Source organism: Symphalangus syndactylus, chromosome 4, assembly GCF_028878055.3.
Source record: "Symphalangus syndactylus isolate Jambi chromosome 4, NHGRI_mSymSyn1-v2.1_pri, whole genome shotgun sequence".
In the NCBI taxonomy this organism is placed as follows: domain Eukaryota; kingdom Metazoa; phylum Chordata; class Mammalia; order Primates; family Hylobatidae; genus Symphalangus; species Symphalangus syndactylus.
This window is the reverse complement of record NC_072426.2, coordinates 142,895,938-142,917,451: the sequence shown is the minus strand read 5'-3', so window position 1 is coordinate 142,917,451 and position 21,514 is coordinate 142,895,938. Positions and strand designations below refer to the sequence as shown.

The window sequence follows — 21,514 nt, the reverse complement described above, 5'->3', positions numbered from 1 at the left end:
TTTTCAGGTTGGGTGACTTGCAGCGCCATCGTCTGGCAAAGCCGCCAAAATCTTTCAATGTCCCTAGGAATAAAGTTGCCCTGAGTAGGGCCACGCAGAATGACACCAGATGATATCCCTTATTATAGTTTTAGGGGAATCTCTTCCTACCTTCGCCAGTCCTGCAGTGAAAAAAGGTACTTAGACTGCTGTACATTTCCAAACCCTTCAACATACAGACAAGTAATTTATACATACATTAGATGTAAGGTGTAGAAAACCCCATACAGCTTTTTAAAAACATCTCAAGACTTAAACATTCTTCTGTTTCAACCATCCAAGATATAATAGGAAAAGGCTTGCTTTTTAAAGCAAAACTGCTCTTAAAAATGTGGCATCCTTAAGTAGTGCGCTTTCAAGTAAAATAAAAAAGTCCTTTAATCGGTGTAGTAGGTGTGGGAAATTTTTATATGCTTTATATTCCAAATTGGTTTCAACTAGTGAGTTCTCTCCCGCATCTCTGCATGACACTTAACAGCTTTACACTGTCTCCACCCTTTTCATCTCTCCCGTCTCCTCCTCTCCGTCTTCCCGCCTGCAGAGCCCGCCCCGCCCGTCCCTTCGCACAGCACCCCGCCCAACCCCAAGGTTCTAGCCCAGCCTGGGTGCTCTTTCCCAGCCGCCTCCGCTGCGTGCCGCCTTCCGCGCGCTGACGTCACACGCCAGCGCCGGTGACGCGCCGGCCGCTCCCCCTTAGTCTGCATTCGCTGCAGGGTTTTGGGACCTTAGGTTGCGGAGTCCTCACCCAGCTCTCGCGTCTCGAGCAGTTGTCCCCATAACTCGGAATCTAGAGCCGCTGTTGCGAGGCAGGAGCACGTGGCAGTCAGGTAGCTTCCCAGTCCCGAACGCCGCCCGTCCCCGCTACGCCGTGGCCGCTAGCAACGACCTCTGTGAAGTTGGAGAGGCGGTAACGGAGGCACTCCCCCTGCTGCACCGCACCGTTTCTACGGGGCTCAGAAACCAGTTTGTTTGTTTCGTCGGGGTAGTGTCGACCTGTCTTACCACGGGCGTCGCCCGAGGCGGGACGGAGTCAAACCCGTGGTGTCAACTGAAGACGAGTGTCAGGTGTGGAGAGTCTCAGTGCCCCCTTTCAGTCTGGACTGTGAGCTGCTGCTGGTTAGACAGACTTGGTTTCTCTTTCAGGATGTCATTTTCAAAATGCAGGATGGTACCTCTTCTTTATTAAGCCCCATAGGAAGACTGCCACACCTAGATGCTTATTAGTCATCACCGTTATTCCTACTAACGTCCTGTGTCACTGAGGTGAGTTCCACTTGGGGGAAGGAATGACATGCAAAATGGTAAAAATCATCCTGGAAATGAGATGTGCGTAGACCTGCTTATATTGAGATTACACAGATACCTGAAGTGTTTGCAGGGAAAATACCTTAATCTCATTTAAATGTTAATTCTCTAAGACACTCTGTATTACAAAGCGATTCTTGGACATTACAGTATTTTTAAAAACTAGAGCGGTAATGGGATTAAAATAATAGGAATCTTGTATGGATAAGCAAGCATTTACATTGCTTATGTTGTGTCCAGTCTTAAATTACAGATAAATTTTAATTAGGAAGCGAATATGAGTAGTAGTTAGCTGGTTACCCTGTAATCTTAGATTTCCGTTTCCATGATTTGACACAGTTTCCATATGTAAGGCATTAATAGTTCTACTACTTTAAGAGTTTATCATAACTTTTTTTGGAGGCCTATTTTTTGTTTTTTAAGATCTGCTTTAAGAAGCAGAAATATTTTTTATTGCCTTGGTAAGTTTCATTAGAAATGTTTGTGAAGGATTAAAAGTAGCATCCAATCTAAGTTAATGACCTTTTCTTATGATGCAGCAGTATTGTAGAGCTGATGGAGGAAAGCCAAATTTGGAGAGAAGTAACTCTTTGTTTCTAGTTTAGATTTGTCTGGTATTAGAGGTTCTACAGATCTGTTTCACTTAAAATTGCCATTGTTCTAGGTGAAATGTAAGGAGCCTATTTTGTGGGAAAACAGGTTTTTTTTCCACAGTAAAAGTCACTGTCAGGAATTTAATAAAGGGTGTCGAACTTGACCACAGGAGTTCTTTTGAGGTCGTGTGAATAATACATTGACATTGTATTCCAAGTAAATTTTGCTCTGCTAATCTCCTGCCTTCTAGTCTAAGTCGTGAACATGACACCTTTTCACGAATGTAAATTCTTTATTTACCTGTTGGTAGTTTCCACTACAAAATCTGTTGAATATTGTCTGAATAGACTTACAGAGAAGAAAAAATATTTTGAAAAAAGTCTAATAGAAATTCCATTTTTGCTTTCTGCTTTTTCGAATAAAGGAAAATAAAGAACTTTTTTCCTGAGAAGATAAGTGGATCCCCTCCCACTATTCAAAATGGTATTTATTGCTTAGGGAGAACTGTATATATGGATTGTAGCTGCAGACAGCGCCAAAAGACTTCTTGAAACCTGTTGCCATGCCTTTACCATGTTTGGCTTCAAGACAGCCTGTCTATAGAATATCTGAAACACCTGGTGAGAGCTTAATGCTTAACCTAAGTATGTGTTCCAGATTGATCTAAGTTGAGCTTTTCCATTCATATACGCTAAAATTTTTTATATGTGGCTCACAAAATTTTATTATGTCCAAAATTGCTTATTTGTGGCTTTAAGGAAATTCTTAGTGGCTGGGTGCGGTGGCTCATGCCTGTAATCCCAGCACTTTGGGAGGCCACGGTGGATGGATCACTTGAGGTCAGGAGTTTGAGACAAGCCTGGCCAACCTGGCGAACCCCATATCTACCAAAAATACAAAAAATTAGCCGGGCGTGGTGGCGCGTGCCTGTAATCCCAGCTACTTGGGAGGCTAAGGCATGATAATTGCTTGAACCTGGGAGGCAGGAGTTGCAGTGAGCCAAGATAGCACTACTGCACTCCAGCCTGGGCGACTGAGTGAGGCTTGTCTCAAAAAAAAAAAGAAAAGAAAGAAATTCTGTGTCAGACGCCGTGGCTCACACCTGTTTTCCCAGCATTTTGGGAAGCCGAGGTGGGTGGATCATTTGAGGTCAGGAGTTTGAAACCAGCCTGGCCAATATGGCGAAACCCAGTCTCTACTAAAAATACAAAAATTAGCTGTGTATGGTGTCACACTCCTGTAATCCCAGCTACTTGGGGGGCTGAGGCAGGGGAATCACTTGAACCTCGGAGGCCGAGATGGAGCCATTGTATTCCAGCCTGGGCAACAGAGCAAGATTCTGTCTCAAAAAAAAAAAAAAAGAAATTCTTAGTAAAATGTGAGGAAAGCTGTCTTATTTGACTAGAGGCTGAGGTACTTTTTTCTGGAGCATAGTTCGTATACTTGAAAAGAAGCATGATGCCATAGGAAAACTTTGAATATCAAAAGTGTGGAGTTTGGAGATGGGGAATTGTTGAAGGACTTTAATTGGAGAAATTGATTTAGCCAGTATTCTTACTATTTCTCTCAGATATTATTGTTTTAATATTTATTTATTGTTTTGAATAGATAATACATTTGTATGGTTCAAAATTCAGAAAGTATGAAAGATTGAAAAATCTTTTCAACTATTCAGTTGCCTTCTCTGTAGGCAGTATTACTAGTTTATTGTGTATCTCTCCATAGTTATTACTTATACAACCCAGGGGTGCGTGTGTGTGTGTGTGTGTGTGTGTGTGTGTATGTATATATTTATATATTTATATATAAATATAAATATGTATTCTGATCCCTAAAAATCTATATTTATAGATTTTTATATTTATTCTGATAATTCTGATAAAAAGCCATATTTATTCTGATCCCTAAAAATCTAACAGTGTATTGAGAAATTGTATCAGTATAAAAGTTGCTGTGTTGACTGTATGTGGATGGTTACATTTTGCCCTATTAGAAACAGTGCTGCAGAGGATAACTTTGTAGATACTTTGTTTTCCTACATTTGGAAATATTTATAGGGTAAATTCCTAGAAATTGAATCACTAGATCAAAGTTTCTGTACCCTTATAATTTTGGTAGATATTGCCAAATTATTTTCCTTGGTGCTTGTACCAATTTATAGTCCCACCATATTGTTTCCTTCTGTTCCCCCACAATACAGTACAATAATCAACTGTGAATTTTGCCATTCTAATTGATGAAACATGCCATCTCTTGTACTTTTTAAAAAAAGTTGTGGTTAAATATACATAACATAAAAAACTTACCCCTTGTATTTTAAAATTGTATTGCTTTCTTTTTTTTTTTTTTTTTGAGAAGGAGTCTCACTCTGTTGCCCAGGCTGGAGTGCAGTGGCGTGATCTCAGCTCACTGCAACCTCTGCCTCCCAGGTTCAAGCGATTCTCCTGTCTCAGCCTCCCGAGTAGCTGGGATTACAGGCCTGCACCACCACGCCCAGCTAATTTTTTGTATTCTTAGTAGAGATGGTGGTCTCACCATGTTGGCCAGCCTGACATCAAACTCCTGCGCTCAGGTGATCCGCCTGCCTCGGCCTCCCAAAGTGCTGGGATTGCAAGCGTGAGCCACCATGCCCGGCCAAAATTGTATATCATTTTACAGGAGATTGGGTATCATGGCACATTTTATCATAATTTGTATTCATTCTCGGTGTTAACGTTTGACTTCATATCCTTTGTCCACTTTTCTTTTGGATAGTTGTGTTTTTTGGTCTTATAAATATGTACGAGTTTTTTATTTGTTAGAAAAATGAGATCGTTATAATAGCTAAAATATTGGTCTAGTCATATTAATCCCGCAAGGCTTTTTGATTTTATGTTGTGCTTCAGCTATCCGTTCCAAGACAGAAGTCATTCTCCCATGTTTTATTTTATTACTATTATGCTTTTATTTCTTACATTTCAATGTTTTAGCGTCTAGAATTTAGGTTGGTGTAAAATGAGGAAATAAATTAACTTTTTTTTCCCCACATGGCTACCTAGTTGTCTCACTGTTGGCTTTGAACTTTTTATTTCAAAATTCACCTTTTTTCCTACTGATTTGAAATGTCACCATGATTATTCACCAAGTTTTAAAAGTTTTTTGATTTCTGGACTTCCTGTGATTTGCCTATTTCATAATTATTGTAGCTTTGTAATGTGTTTTGAATTAAGCCAAACAAATTTTCCTTCATTGCTCTTCTTTTTCAGTATTTCTCTGGCTGTTCTTCTTCTGTGTGTGTGTGTGTGTGTGTGTGTGTGTGTGTGTGTACTTTAAAATCAGCCTGTCTAATCACCCCCAGCCCCAAAGCTTATGTTTTTATTAGGAGAGCATTAACTGTAGAGATTAGGAATGAAAATCTGTATAATATTGAGTCTTCCTATACATTTCTTTCTCTATCCCCACCCCCATCCCGGTGTGTGTTGTTGTTGTTTTTTAATATTTTTCTCTCAGATTTTTTGTTGAATATTTTCTTTTGGTTCATTTTATAGGTTACTAATCCTGCCTTCTGCTGTGTCCTGTCTGCCATAAATCCATGAATGAGTTCTTAATTTCAGATATTTTATATTTTAGTTTTAGAATGACCACTTTTTAAAAATAAATTTTGAGGCCAGGTGCGGTGGCTCACACCTGTCATCCCAGCACTTTGGGAGGCTGAGGCGGGCGGGTCACGAGGTCGGGAGATCGAGACCATCCTGGCTAACATAGTGAAACCCCGTCTGTACTAAAAATACAAAAAAATTAGCTGGGCGTGGTGGCGGGCGCCTGTAGTCCCAGCTAGTTGGGAGGCTGAGGCAGGAGAATGGTGTGAACCCGGGAGGTGGAGCTTGCAGTAAGCCAAGATTGCACCACTGCACTCCAGCTTGGGTGACAGTGTGAGACTCCGTCTCAAAAAAAATTTTAAATTAAAAAAAAATTTTTAATTCTTTGTTGAAATTCTCCATCTTAAAAAATCTGTTTTATCCATCTTTTTATCTTATGTTCTTAGACATATTAATTAATCATGGTTACTTTCAAATCCTCTATTGGTAACTTCATGTTTGAGGCATTTGTGAGTCTATATCTGTTTTTTTTAATGTGCATCATTATTTTTTGATGGGATACTAGACATTGTGAATGAAAACTCCTAGAGGCTCTGAAACATATATCTTGTAAAAATTGTTAGTTTTGTTTTGGTAGTCTGATGAAGTATCAGTGAATACCTTTGATTTTATCCATGGTTGCTTTTAGGCTTTGTTAGGATGAGACTGTTTCAGTCCTCCTCCATGTATGCACAGGTTAGGAACAGAATAACAGGAGCAGAACTTACTGTAAATTTTTGGACTCCTTCTATTATTTTTCCTCTTCTCCAGGATTTTGGTAGCCCTGAACTCTGACCGCTTTCTCTCCTCAGCAAGACTGCTGCTTTATACTTGAGCTCCATTTTACTGTAGCACAGTTTGGAAACTCTCTTCAGGGAAAAGACTGGGATGAATGTAGAACCTACTAGTATGTTTCCACCTTTCAGTGATTATAGCCCCTCAATGCATTGCTGTTTCTTTATATATTTTATTCAGGTTTTAAATTGTTTTGGAAGGTGGGGTGATCTGATACTAAGGACACCATCATGGTTGAAAGAGAGTCTCACTATTTATTATGTAGACTTTCACTTAATCTCCTAGATCATAGATGGGATTTCCATTCTTAGTTGTGCCTGGTATACCCAATCTAGAGATATCTGTGGTCTTCTTTCAAGGTGGCAGAGGAGTACTTATCTGACTGGGAGAGGTGGAGGAGGCAAACTAAGTGTCTGACACTTCTTACACAAGCTCTTAACTAATCCTGCCTAATATTATCCTCACTCTTAGATGCCCCAGTACTTCCAATTATTGAGCTAGTTTGTGGTGGGAATTGACTTGTTTCTGACTTATTTCCCACTGCTGGCTTAAGGTACAGCTTTTCTCTAGTCTCCTAAGTCAGTTGCTGCGTGTTCTTTTGTATTTGCCAGCTTCCAGAACTGTATTGCTGTTGCCTTCTCTTCTGTTTTGCCTTTTTGGTAATCCCTTTAAAGTCATGTTCCTTAGGTTTGGAGAAGTAGTAGAGGTAAATATGTACGGGTCAATCTAGTATGCTTAATTGTAGATTACAGTTTATTTATTTTTACTTTTTAAATAATTAGGCTAAAGAGGCCGGGCACGGTGGCTCAAGCCTGTAATCCCAGCACTTTGGGAGGCCGAGGCGGGCAGATCACGAGGTCAGGAGATCGAGACCATCCTGGCTAACACGGTGAAACCCCGTCTCTACTAAAAATACAAAAAATTAGCCGGGCGTGTTGGCGGGCACCTGTAGTCCCAGCTACTCAGGAGGCTGAGGCAGGAGAATGGCGTGAACCCGGGAGGCAGAGCTTGCAGTGAGCCGAGATCACGCCACTGCACTCCAGCCTGGGCGACAGAGTGAGACTCCGTCTCAGAAAAAAAAAAAAAAAAAAAGAAAAATAATTAGGCTAAAGAAATTAGTATGACTTTTTTAAATTTTTTGATGGAATGGCTTTCCCCATCACTGTTACTTTTTGTGGCTAAGAGTACAATTCTAAACAGTGTTGACATTATCTATTTTCTGACTTTTTAATTTTCTTCTCCTTGAGTCATAGACTAGTCGAGTTGGTAAGGTCTATAAAATGGCATTAGGTTTAAATCTTTTGTGTTTCTAGATAAAGAAACTGAAGTCCACAAAAGGCAGATGGTTATCTTTTGATTATGTAGCTAGTCTTGTCTCTTGATTCTGAATTCATTGCTTTATTAAGTGACATAACTCTTTGGAAAGCTCAAATATCAAAAAAGTCTAATTTTTTCCTTGTTGCTTATCTTCAGGATCAGATATGTATTAGAGAGATTGAATTGATACAATTATTAGAGACCTTAAGAACACTATAGAGTGAGTAAAGTTGGTATTGTGATTTTCATTTGATGTTGGAAACTGAATGGTAGAAAAGGCAAACATTAATTTGAGTTTATTACAATACTGAAGTCAACAGGATTCATATGTTCCTTCAGTTATAAGTTACGATTTTGTATGTGGAAGCCTATAGTACAATTTGTTACTATTTTCTATTTCATTTGTTACGAAAATTTTATGGAATTATAGTTCAGTTGAGAAGTCTCACAACTAGGAAATAGCTCAGTTAAATATATTGTAAGATGCAGAAAGTAATCTATTTTTTCATGTTTTCCCTTTTACTTCCTTTAATGTACACTGACATTACAAAAAAGGAGAGTTTGTCTGTTTTCCTGAAAGTCATCTACCACAAGTCTTTTGTTGTTCAGAAAAGTGTCTGCATTTGACATATTTGATGGCAATTAGAGTCATCTTTCTTTACTAACAGGATCAGTAGGTCTGCTTTATAGAGTTAGAACCACAATGTTCAGTAATGTTGTTGGCAGTAGAACGCAACACTAGGGACTTGTGGAGCTTCTGTCTTATTAGTGTGGTCCCTAGAAAGGAATTGGCAACTTAATTTTAAGAAATGGCCAAACTGACTAATTTTGTTTCCCTCTCTTGGCAAAAAGTCACAGAATAATGATGATTGTGAAGTAATCTCCTTATATGGCTATTATTTAATTTAATTTATGAAATTTAGATTACTAAGATGAGTTTATCTTGATTTTTTTTTTTTGTAAGTAGCATAGTAATGTAATACATTAAACATTCATGTTCTGGAAAAATCATTAAATTGTGGCTGGTGCCCAGATAGCCATTATATTGTGCCAGTTAACACAACTTGGGCTTGAAAATATATTTGGAACAACTTTTCTTCTTTAACTCACTGATGCTAAAATGCTATAATAATGGTTTATTTCTTGTTTCTCTTAAAATTGCTAAGGGAATCTTGTTTTCTAAGGTAGAGAAAGGCTCTTTCTCACAAAATTTCATGAGTCATGCTTATCTCATCAGTGCTACCACAGGCTGAGTTCTGGCCCTGTGGTCTGGTCTTGCAGGCACAGAATGATGTTTGTCATTTAAGGAGATTGGATCATTTTTAGAGGCAAAATAAAGTTAAAAACAAATTTAGCATTGATGGATGAGATGAGAACATGGATTTTTTAATTTACAATGAGAAATATGGTAAACTGCCACAGAAATTTAAAAAGAGTTTCATGACAAACTTATTTTCTCCTAGAAAGGAATCACACATTGGAAGCCTGCTGTGAATGGAAATAAAAAAGAGCAAGCTAGGTGAATTAAATGTTTATTAGTTTCAGATTAGCATAGTAAATTCATGTATGTCTACAATAAGGGTGATATTGCTAGTAGGTGGTACACATTATTGCTCTTATGACTCTTTCTCACACTTTTTTCAGCTTTCACTAGCTAGCTTATTGTATTCTGGCTTCTCCTGAAATTACCACTCTTTTGAAATTACTATTCCTGAAGATACTAATGACCTTAATCAATTATTTTGGTATGGTAAGGGTTTAAGTGTGATACTAAAAGTAGAAATATAAAGAAAAGATTAATACATTTGTTTATATCAAAATAATCTTTTATACTTAAATAAAGGCAAATAGGATATAAGGGAAAATAATTTATGATAGATAAGGACTTCATTACATAAGGAGTTTTTACAAATTAAAGACTCAGTATAAAATGATTAAAGAACATGGATGAATAGTTCAAAAGAGAAAAAATAGAAATGTTCAATAAATGTGGCCGCTTATGGTGGCTCACACCTCTAATCCCAGCACTTTGGGAGGCCAAGGCGGGCAGATCACCTGAGGTCAGGAGTTCAAGACCAGCCTGGCCAACATGGCGAAACCCGGTCTCTACTTAAAATACAAAAATTAGCTGTGTGTGGTGGCACACACCTGTAATCCTAGCTACTTGGGAGGCTGAGGCAGGAGAATCGCAGGAACCTGGAAGGCGGAGATTGCAGTGAGCCGAGATCACGCGACTGCACTCCATCCTGGGTGACAGAGTGAGACTGTCTTAAAAAAAAAAGGAAAAGAAATATTCAATAAATATGGAAGAATTTTTCAAATTCACTGATAAGCAAAAGAAATTAAAATAAAAATGAAACACCATTTTCCCCATTAGATTTAAGGAGTAACAACAATAACAAATAGTGACACAGTGCTCATATGTGCCAAGTACTGTTTTCAGTACATTCTTACATTAACTAATTCTTCCAGCAGTTCTGTAAATATGTACTATGGTTATTCACATTTTACATGTGACCAAACTGAGCACATAAACATAAGTAACTTGCTTAAGTTTACATAACAAATAAATGATAAAGCTAAGATTTAAACTTAAGCTCTCTGACTCTAAAGTTTTAGTGTTCTTTAACTACTACCCTTTATTGCTTCTCAAAGATTTTAATAAATAATAACCAGTGTTTTGTTATTATAAATGACATTACAGTAAACATCTCCCTAAATACAAAAAATAATAATAACCAGTGTTAATGAGGGTACCTAGAAGCAGGCACTACTGGCTAAATACATATAACATTTCTGTTAAGACACTTAATATATTTGAAAGCCATACTGTAACATGGGCATATTCTTTGAATTCAGAATTTATCCTAAGGAAATCCTTACAATAAGCACATTAAAATATGTGTACAAAAACTATCCGAATTGTTCTATACTAGCAAACATTTTAAACAAATGTTGAATAAGAGGGGATTAGTTAAATAACTTCAAGAAATAGTGTATTATTAGGTTTTCATTCTTTTTGGAGAAAATAAATTAATGCTACTAATTAATTCATGTAATGCTACTAATTAATGCTACTAATTAATTCATGTAAGTTTGCCTTTCTCTCCATACATTAAGTATATACATTAAATATTTGGCTTTCCAAAGCATTCTTATAAAATTGAAATATCACATTTTTTTTTCTCTTTTTAGATGTAATTAGGTTGTACTAGTAAAGTATATAAAGTGTAACTTTTAGTAAATATATTAAATACCCTTTTTTAAAATGTTAGCAAATCACTAAAGAATTAGAATTTGAATTAAACATTAAAATTGTTATGATGTTATAATGTTTTATCTCATGTTATAAATGTTTTATCTTTTTTGTTAGTTTTTAAAATGTCTAGCATGTCTGTAAAGATGCCTTAGAAAAAGAATCATGGAGAAGTATGTTAGACTACAGAAGATTGGAGAAGGTTCATTTGGAAAAGCCATTCTTGTTAAATCTACAGAAGATGGCAGACAGTATGTTATCAAGGAAATTAACATCTCAAGAGTAAGTATATTTTTAGTTTGGTTTCATGAGTAATAGTTCAGTTACAATAGAGCTCATTGTTAGAGATTTTCTTTAAAAAAAAAAAAAAGGTAATCGATAACCTAAAGCAAAAGACTCCTTTATTCCCGCTAATATCAGAATAGCCTATATATTCTTTCAGATTTTTTCTATGATATGTGCTTATGTTTATATGTTTAGAAAAATATACTTGCTGTTCTGTAACCTAATCTAGTTTGGACATCTTAAAATATTTCTGCGTACAGATTCAACTCATTCTTTTTAACTTCTTGCTATATTTTGTTGATTGAACTGTATTAATACTATTATGTTTTAACCACTCACCTATTGATGGACTTTTAGGTTGTTTATTAATGGTTTCATTTACTATTTTCTTTTTCCTCCCATTTAAGATGTCCAGTAAAGAAAGAGAAGAATCAAGGAGAGAAGTTGCAGTATTGGCAAACATGAAGCATCCAAATATTGTCCAGTATAGAGAATCATTTGAAGGTCAGATAAATTATGCAAGAGAGTTAAAAAAATCCTAAGACATTAATAAATCTTTTTGTGAATGCATTCTTAGGAAAAAGATATCATTTTTGCTTAAAAACATACGCATATGAATATCAGCATGATTCAAGGACAATACTGATATCGTGCCTGCATTTTTTTTTTTTTTTTTAATTGAGACAGAGTCTCGCTCAGTGGCTCAGGCTGGAGTGCAGGGGCATGATCTCAGCTTACTCCAACCTCTGCCTCCCAGGTTCAAGTGATTCTTATGCCTCAGCCTCCCAACTGTGCCTGTATAATTTAATACTGGCTGTTATTAGTGATTGCTTTAAAAGAAGCAATGCAGTAAGTGCAAGAATTGAGACAGAGCAAGAACAGTAATTTACGTATTTTTAAACTGAACTTCCTGTAAGCGCTGCCACCACTATCACTGAGAAAATGTTCTGATCTTTAGAAAGTATCCTCATTCAGTATGCTCCTCTGTACCTCACTATTATAATAGTGAGGGATGTTGAAAGTTTTCTCAAGTTCTTAAAGTATTACAGCTATAATGCTGTTTTGGAACTATATGCATTATATTTAATAATGCAGGTATTAAGATAAGGCAAAGTTTCTCTAAAGGCAGGTCAAAGTGATTTATTGAAGTCCTACCCAAATATTCTCATTATTATAAATTTCTGTAAACTAAAAAACATAATCTAGATTGAAAGTAGAAGATAATTGAAATGACTCAGGGACATATCACATACCAGTTTCAGAGTCTGAATTAGAGCTAAAGTTACTACATTCCCAGATGAACTCAGTGTCTACTATAAGTCTCTTCTACTTTTATAAAAATGTGATTCAATTAATACATTATGTCACGAGGTACTGTATTTTTTATGCTGGCAGTGAAATGAAGATTTATATTTCATGTGAAAGAGTACAAAATTAACCAACTCTTCCTTTTCAGGACCTTGAATTTTCCTTTATCTTTCTCCTGGCATCTATCCTTTAGTTTCTTTTTTTGTTGTTGTTAACAAAATTTTAATATTTCAAGTTAAAAGGTTTTGAGCAAATATTCCAGCAGATGTTTTGGATTTATATTGACTGCTTCACATAGAAACATCTGTGTGATTCAAAAGGGGTAGCATATTTTAAAAATAAAACTTTATTATTTCTCTTAGTTTTGGAAGAATACATGCTCATGTCAAACATAAATGATAGCATAGTATATGTAATTTTTTGCTTTTTGTTTCTTATGCTACATACATTATAACATCTATATACATATTTTATAAATAGTGAGTTATACAGTTTTCAGGAGTTTTTTTCACATTATAATTTCTCACATGTATATTTGGATGGTCTTTCCAGGTCAATCATAAAAAGTCATACAGATTCTTAATTAGCTTTATCATATAGATTCTTATCCCAGTGGCACATTACAAACAGTAGATCAAAAGAAGATATGTGCACCACGAGTGACAAGAATGTCACCACAAACTACAAGTAATACATACTCCTGGAGGCTGGGTGCGGTGGCTCACAATTGTAATTTCAGCAACTTCGGGAGGCTGAGGTGGGAGGATCTCTTGAATCCAGGAATTTGAGACCAGCCTGGGAAACATAGGGTGTTTGTAGACCCCATCTCTATAAAAATTTAAAAAATTAGCCAGGTGTGGTGGTGCGTGCCTGCGGTTCCACCTACTCTAGAAGCTAAGGTGAGAGGATCGCTTGAGCCCGGGAGGTCGAGGCTACAGTGAGCCATCATCGTGCCGTTGCACTCTAGCCTGGCCCCTGTCTCAAAAGAAAAAAAAAATACTGCTGGAAATAAGGCCATAGCACACACAGTAAAAGAAGTGTGAACTAGGAAAACTGTTCTTTGAGTTGTGATAGTCTCAGTACCATGTAGTGATTCAGAAAATGTTAAAAGTGATACTGGCCACTGTTCCTTGCTTAAGAAGTAAGGGATGGAAAGAATCATTAAAGTATTCTTCTAAGCTAGACACAGTAGCATGGGCTTGTAGTCCTAGCTATTGGGGAGGCTGAGGTGACAGGTTCGCTTGAGCCCAGGAGCTCAAGGTCAGCATGAGCAAAAGATTGAGACCCTTTTTCTTAAAAGAAAAAAAAAATAAGCCTAAATAAAAAAAGAAGTGTTCTTGTAGTCCTTTCGATCCATAGGAAGAAGCACAGAAGTACCTTTCTCTGTGGACCGAGACATAAAGGTGGATGGGGCAGTGCCCATCTTCATGTTTGTTCACAAATCATATGTAATTTTTTAAAAAGTGCATAAAATTAAAGAAAGCTCCAAGAGGGTGGAAACTGTGTCCTATTATATCCTATATACTGTTGAATCCTCAGTTTATCACAACACTTATTATTGTATTTATTTAATAAGTAAGTGATTAAAGTGGATAAAACAAGGCAGAGAATTAATGGCGAGTCGGAAAACTAAGATAACCCATCTCTGATGTGATATATTGGTGGAAAAACATGATTTTATATGTGACATTTAAGGAATTGTATTTATTGAATGAAATCAAGTATATCTGCATTTTGTTTCTATTTCAGAGTGTTTAGGTCAATGTAAACAGCACTATTCAATAAAATGGTGTATTTTTAATAGAAATCATTAATGATGGAGTTTTCTGTTAACCTAAGTCATTATATAATCTTTGTGACCAGTATACCTTGACTTTGTGCCCTAATCTTTTGAGTATGGTCCTGTTTTTTGTTTAGCAGCTGCTTTTTAGTAAGCCTTTAAGTACCTTTAATTTAGCCATGCTTTTGATGTACGATTTTAAAAGTGGACTGTAATGTTTTTATTTTGTAGAAAATGGCTCTCTCTACATAGTAATGGATTACTGTGAGGGAGGGGATCTGTTTAAGCGAATAAATGCTCAGAAAGGCGTTTTGTTTCAAGAGGATCAGGTAAGTTGCATGTAGGAAATTGACTCAACTCTATTATTGAGAAGTAGTTCAAAATTTGTTTATGTGTGTATTTGTTTTTAACTACAAATGCTAATCATAATTACTAGGGAAGTTTGGTATATCAATATTTTACTCATATTTCCCTCTAATTAGCTGCCACCTTTGTTCAGTTGCCCATCTCCTTTACTGTCTGTAATGATATATTGTTATCTCTGTGATGTACGTTATATATAACATGTGTCTGTGTATATGCCTTAATTATTCATTATAGCTGACTAATTAGTCTATATCCTGTCAATCTGGCTTACTGCTGCCAGACTATATATTCCTAAAATGTGGCTTTGCCAGGTAACTCCAGCTCTAGAAGCCTTGCATTGACAACTGCATTAAATCTAATCTCTCTTTTGATTTCCAGGATCTCTAAAATATAGCCTTTCCCTACCTAAGCAGCCTTATTTTTTTCTATTCCCTAATCTGTACCTCTTTTCATTTACTTTAACAGATATTTATTGAGCATGTACTTTGTGTTAGGCACTGGGCCAATGTTTGTACATCTCATTCTCCTTCCTGTGTATTTACTCTGATTATTTCATTTATTTTGGTAAGCCTTTTCCCCAAACTTTGTTATTAATACTCTACCTTTTTTTTAAGCTCAGTTCAAGTCCCAGCTTCTTTAAATTTTCCATAACTACTTTAATCTGTGATATTTTCCTTCTGTACATTCCTATCACGTTTCTCATTATCACCAGTTCTTAATTTTAATTGCCTGCTTTTACATAGGGGAGTAGAGGGAGCACTGTGCTAGGAATGTTGTATTTGTTATCTCTTCTAATTTGGATAAGTTTTTTCAATTTATGAGGAATCCAAGAGAGGTTAAGTACTTGCCCCAAATCACATAGTCAGTGTTTGAACCCACCTCTAACTCTAAAGTTTATAACATTTTCTTTTCACACACTTAAATTATAAAAGTATTGAAGTATACAGAAATGGAAAGTCTTCTTTCTCCACTCTTTTGTTTCTGAGATTACCACTGCTTTTAGTTTGGTGTACTCTTCCAGACTTTCTTTTCCATACTTAACACATGCACATATGTACATTAAGACACACACATTCAGAAATGGGATATTATTATTTATTTATTTATTTTTATTTATTTTTTTGAGACGGAGTCTCACTCTGTCACCCAGGCTGGAGTGGAGTGGCACAGTCTCGACTCACTGCAGCGTCCGCCTTCTGGGTTCATGCCATTCTCCTGCCTCAGCCTCCCAAGTAGCTGGGACTACAGGCGCCCGCCACCACGCCCAGCCAATTTTTTGTATTTTTAGTAGAGACAGAGTTTCACTGTGTTAGCCAGGATGGTCTCAATCTCCTGACCTCATGATCTGCCCGCCTTGGTCTCCCAAAGTGCTGGGATTACAGGTGTGAGCCACCACGCCCGGCTGGGATATTATTATTTTTAAGATAGGCTCTCGCTGTGTCACCCCAGCTGGAGTGCAGTGGCACCATCACAGCTCATTGTTGCCTTGCACTCCTGAGCACAAGCAATTTTCCCACCTCACTCTCCAGAGTAGCTAGTGCTACGGGAATGTGCCACTAGGCCCGGCTAATTTTTTTAAAATTTATTTTATTATTATTATTTTTTTATAGAGATAGGTCTTGCTATATTGCCCAGGCTGTTCTCAAACTCTTGGCTTCAAGCAGTCTTCCTACCTTGGCCTCTCAAAGTGCTGGGATTATAGGCACGAGCCACTGTGCCATTTCTAGCCAGGCACAGACATGGGTTTGAGTTCTTGCTCTACTTATCAAGTTGGTAATTGTTGTTAACAAGTTCTGAGATTATTTTCTCATTTGTTAATAGGGAAATACTATACATGTGGTGAAGGTCAAATACTAATGTATGTTAGTATATTCAATGCTATTTTTATTAGAACATTTTCAGATATATTTCATTGTGCTTATTTTCATTCATTTATCCCTATTGAACTTTAAAATGTTTGCTATTAAATGATATTCCCTTATAAAGCACATTGATATTTTATAGATTTGATTCTACTCTTTGATAAGTACTCTTAGTACATAATGGGCTGTGTGTGTGTGTGTGTGTGTGTGTGTGTGTGTGTGTGTGTGTGTATCTTGTCTTCCTGGAAATTATTATGGAGATTTGTGTAGTTCATCCATCAGTGAAGTTATTCATCATAAATGACAAAAATTTGGCAAGCCATTCTTTTAAGTTAATAGCATTTTTTCTACCCGTCTGAATAGCAAGTTCTTTTAGCACAAATAAGGATGCTATTTATTTTAGCCTATTTAAAATAGGAAGAGGTCATTTAAACTACTTTCTGGGCTTTGAAACAGGAAAACTTAGAGCTCCATTAAACTGTAGCTTAGCATCAGTTTGAGATGATTTTGTCCCTTTCTAGAATGTAAGTGGGGAACAGGAAGACCTGTGAAACAGATGATTCTCCAACTACTGAAGCAGTTCTCTTCAGTGATACTTCCTGTTTGCATCTTTACTGGGCAAAAATCTAGTCAGGTTAAGAAGCAACCTGAGTCTATGACTTTATTACTAGAAAATAATGAGATGAACTAAATATGTTCCCTTGGACAGTCTCTATATAGATATTTTAAAGATGTACCAGTATTTTTGCCTTGTTTGCAAGTTTTGGATGAGTTTTTTTGATAGTCTCCCCACATGTGACTATAAATAATTTTCAGAATATATTCTTGATCAAAATAAAATCTGGCTTCATTAGAGTTGGTCCAAATAGTTAGGTGCAGCAAGAATGTTAATTAAACCAAGAACTTGAGTTTGCTCTGAAAACCTAGAGCATTATATTATCAAACAACTACTAAGGTTACAGAATTGATTTCTGTCTATGAATTTTCATAAGGAATCTTTGATTGGATTTTTAAAAACTCTATTATTTGTTCTTCTATCCTAACATCAGGAAACTGAGCCCAATACATTCTCTACCAAATTTCACCTGTAGTACCTATAAATTGGGGTGAATTTTTTTTCTTTTTGAGAGTCTCAAAATATGCCAAGGTCCCTGGTTGCTAGATAGAAAGTGACTTTACCACTTACTTATGACACAGGGACCCTGTAAGTTAGATAACAGGACCGTTTCCTGGCAGCACTAAGTATTGGTTCCACATATATTTCCTTTTTTTTTTTTTTTTGAGATGGAGTCTAGCTCTGTCCCCCAGGCTGGAGTGCTGTGGCGTGATCTTGGCTCACTGCAAGCTCCGCCTCCTGGGTTCACGCCATTCTTCTGCCTCAGCCTCCCGAGTAGCTGGGACTACAGGCACCTGCCACCACGCCCGGCTAATTTTTTTGGATTTTTAGTAGAGACAGGGTTTCATTGTGTTAGCCAGGATGGTCTCGATCTCCTGACCTCGTGATCTGCCCACCTCTGCCTCCCAAAGTGCTGGGATTATGGGCATAAGCCACTGTGCCCAGCCTGGTTCCACATATATTTCTTAGTAGTAGGTTTGTCGTAACTGATTACTGGAAAATCATCTCAAATAAGGCACTCCAGGTATGGCCTTGGTTGCACAATTGATTTGTCCAATTACATTCTGATGAAAAGGAATATAGATTCTTATTGAACCCATGAAAATTACCAACATTGTCCTGAAAAGTAAAAATACGTAAAACTATTTGCTTCTGAATTCTGAATAGATTAAGATCAAATATCATCTTAAGTTTATAAGAACATAATCTAAATTGAGAATTAGATATAGCTTAAGAAAGAAAAAAGGCTTCCTCATCTATTCATTAAATTTTGAACATTAAAAATAATACCAATCATATTCCAAACAACCACAATTAAATTTTATTTAATTCAGTTTATTCATTCCTCGTAATTCTTGATCTTGGATCAAGCAGTTAGCGTTCATGATGTTTGTCAGCTTATGGACAAAAAAGTCTTGAAGAAATTCTGTCTCAGTTCATTGATAAGTTCCTTGATCATTTAAGCAATGTTAGGTCAGAAACTTGTACCCAAGAGTCTATTTTCTGAAGTGCCAGTAGTTCAGCATTCCTAATGTAGTCCTTTTCAGGAGCTTTCTGGCAAGAATCAAGCAGCAAAGGCCAATTTGATAATGAGACTGAAAGGCTGTGGTTAGTTTACTATAGTAACCAATAATAGAATAAAATGCTCTGTTGGGGCAGACTACATAGATTTGATAAGGGCTTGATGAATGTTTTTCTTGAGGATAAAAATGGAGAGCAAAGTTATTGACAAATCTCCAGGGCCTTCTCTAAAGCATGCATTTTGTGAAATATTAATAGTATTTTAGCTATACAGACTTAACCTAGGAAAGACTGAGCATCTTTTTAGATTTCGCAAGTCTTCCCAGGCATGTTGTATAGCAGTTTTGAGCTAATAGTTTTAGTGAGAAGTATCCTGAAATTTTTTTTTCTAGCAAATAGGTAACATTCTTTGGTTACTTATTTAATCAAAGTGACAAAATATTGTAAAATGTAGATGAAGGAAATAAAATTATAAGGATCTTCACAGTGAGGAACTTTTGTTCAAAAAACATAACCAAATGATAAAATCAGTATAAAGCAGAGAAAATTATTCTGGTAGACATGAAATATCTACTCTTTGAGAAGATTACACAGACAGTAAACGGTAAGCTTTCTTTCTGGTTAGAAGCTCCAAGATCAGTTTACCATTCTAATAGAGAAGCCAAGTTCAAGTTTTTCCATTAATATAATGTTTGGCAATAAAAGCTCATGCCTTTAAAAAATTATGAATAAACCCATCAAAATTGAGCATACTTTGGGAAAATTCTAATACATTTTATTACACATAGAAATCTCAGTTTTGGAGCAGAGAAGATGGATTGTGGTACTGTTTGGTGCTATAAGGCCATCTATACTAATGCAAAATAACATACAACTATAATTCAGACAATTATATGATAATTACTGTATGGTGCTTGATATAATACAGCATAACATTTGAATTTAGAAGTCTTCTGAGCAAGAGAATCCCATTTTCGAAACAGCATTTTGTAAATATTAATATGCAACTAATGTGTACATTGAAATAGAATGCACAGATTAGAAGCAGGGTTACAATTTTAAAGGGCTTCCCTCTCCTCCAAGTCCAACCCCATGTAGTCAAACCCTAATGTAGCAAGCGTCTGAACTAGGGTAGACAAAGGGAATGAAAATGTAACATTTATATTTTACAAGCTGTGCCTTCCTCTGCTTTGCTTATATATTCCATCAAAACTGAGCTCAGGAATCACCTCTTCTGTCCAGCTTTATTTTATCGCCTCCAAACTGCGTTGGCTCTCCTTCTCTATGCTTCTTCAACTCAGGACATTACTCCCTTTAATTACTGGTTTACTTACCCATCTCCCTCAATAGTCTTTGATATGGATCAATAAACAATGGCCTGTGAACCAAATTTGGCCCCCATCTCTGTTTGTAAATAAAGTTTTATTAGAACACAGCTAAACTTAATTGTTTATAATCTGTGGTTGCTTTTCTGCTATAGTGGAAGAGTTGAGACAGAAACCATCTGGCCTGCAAAGCCTAAAATATTTACTGTCTGGCCATTTACAGAATAAATTTGCTAACCCCGATCTCTGAGCTCTTTCATTAATTTTTTTTTTTTTTTTGCTAGTTCCTGCACATATCTGGTATATTGTTGGTACTGAATAAATTTTTGTCAAATTAAGAAGTACAAGTATGGGAAATATGGTAATAGAAGAACACTATCTGTAAAATGAGACATGAGTGGTTTCTAAGATGTGTTCCATTTCTACTGGTAAACTGCATTTTATCAGTAATACTCAACGTAATTTTCACTTTCTTTTTCCTGATCTCTCCCTTGTTGAATTAATTGCTGTCTTATTGTATATATCTCTGTTAAAAAGCTTATGCAATGATTATAGATATTTGTGAGTATATTCCTTACCACTGTACGGACTCCTTAGAGAACTGTTTTTGATCTTTATACTTAAAATGCCTTACATGAGTATAGAAAGGAACTGAACAATCTATGTAATCCTCATTAAATACCTATAGAACTGAACTGAGAGTTTTTTTTAAAAAAAAAGAAAATTTTTTTTTTTTTTAAATACTGAAGAGATAGAGTAAAAGGTAAACATGTTACCTTTCATTCCCTCTTCTGCAAATCCACTTCCCTGAGGTAAACACTGTTAACTGATTGGTAGCTATCCTTCTATGCTTCCTTCCTTTATTCTTTCTTTCCTTCCTCAGTGCACACACACAATTACGTAGATTCAGGTATGGAATATAAGCATATTTTTTTAAATAGGGGTATACTATGCATACTGTTTTGGAACTTCCTTTTTTCACTTAATAGGACATAAACAGTATACGTAGAAGTGCTTCATTCTTGTCAGTGACTGCATAGTATTTTTAGTATAGTGATCATACAATATATTTAATCAGGCCCCTTGATGAACATTCAGGTTGTTTATATTTTTGGGTTCCAGCTAACAGTGCTATGGTAAATATCTTATATACATCATTTTATATTTCTGATACTATTTGTAGGATAAATTTGAAATTGAAATTGCTGTTTCAAATGGTATGTGAATTTAAAATTTTCACATATTTTGACAAATGATTATAATTAACCTTTTCACAAACACCTGTGAGAAGGCGGCTTATTTTTCCCAACATTCTGACCAACAGTAGGTATTATTTCATTTTAACCAAGATAATATGGTATCTTAATTTTTTTTTTTTAATTTGGGAGGGAGTTTAGTACTTTGTATATGTGTTTTTCAGCCATTTTTTTGCCCCGTCATTTGCCTCTCCAGTCTTTTGTCCACTTCTTATTTTGCCTGCCAGTACTTTTCTCAGTGATTTGAGTAACTTTTGCATCTTAGAGAACTA

At 36.1% G+C, this 21,514-nt stretch overlaps 1 protein-coding gene across 49 annotated transcripts in view; it reads left to right on the top strand.

Annotated features, from left to right (window-relative positions):
* The first annotated feature begins 656 nt into the window (after positions 1 to 656).
* Positions 657 to 21,514, top strand: part of NEK1 (NIMA related kinase 1) — a 225,714-nt gene continuing 204,856 nt past the window's right edge. For 19 of the 49 annotated variants that reach the window (XM_063638397.1, XM_063638386.1, XM_063638400.1 and 16 more), the window contains exons 1-4: positions 718 to 1,302; positions 11,041 to 11,205; positions 11,616 to 11,712; positions 14,528 to 14,625. In XM_063638397.1, the coding sequence (XP_063494467.1) occupies positions 11,089 to 11,205; positions 11,616 to 11,712; positions 14,528 to 14,625 (312 nt within the window). In that variant the 5' untranslated portion in view covers positions 718 to 1,302; positions 11,041 to 11,088. Of the gene's footprint in view, positions 1,303 to 9,130; positions 9,187 to 11,040; positions 11,206 to 11,615; positions 11,713 to 14,527; positions 14,626 to 21,514 lie in introns of all 49 variants that reach the window. The other 30 variants (XM_055276382.2, XM_055276377.2, XM_055276381.2 and 27 more) reach the window with 10 other exon arrangements.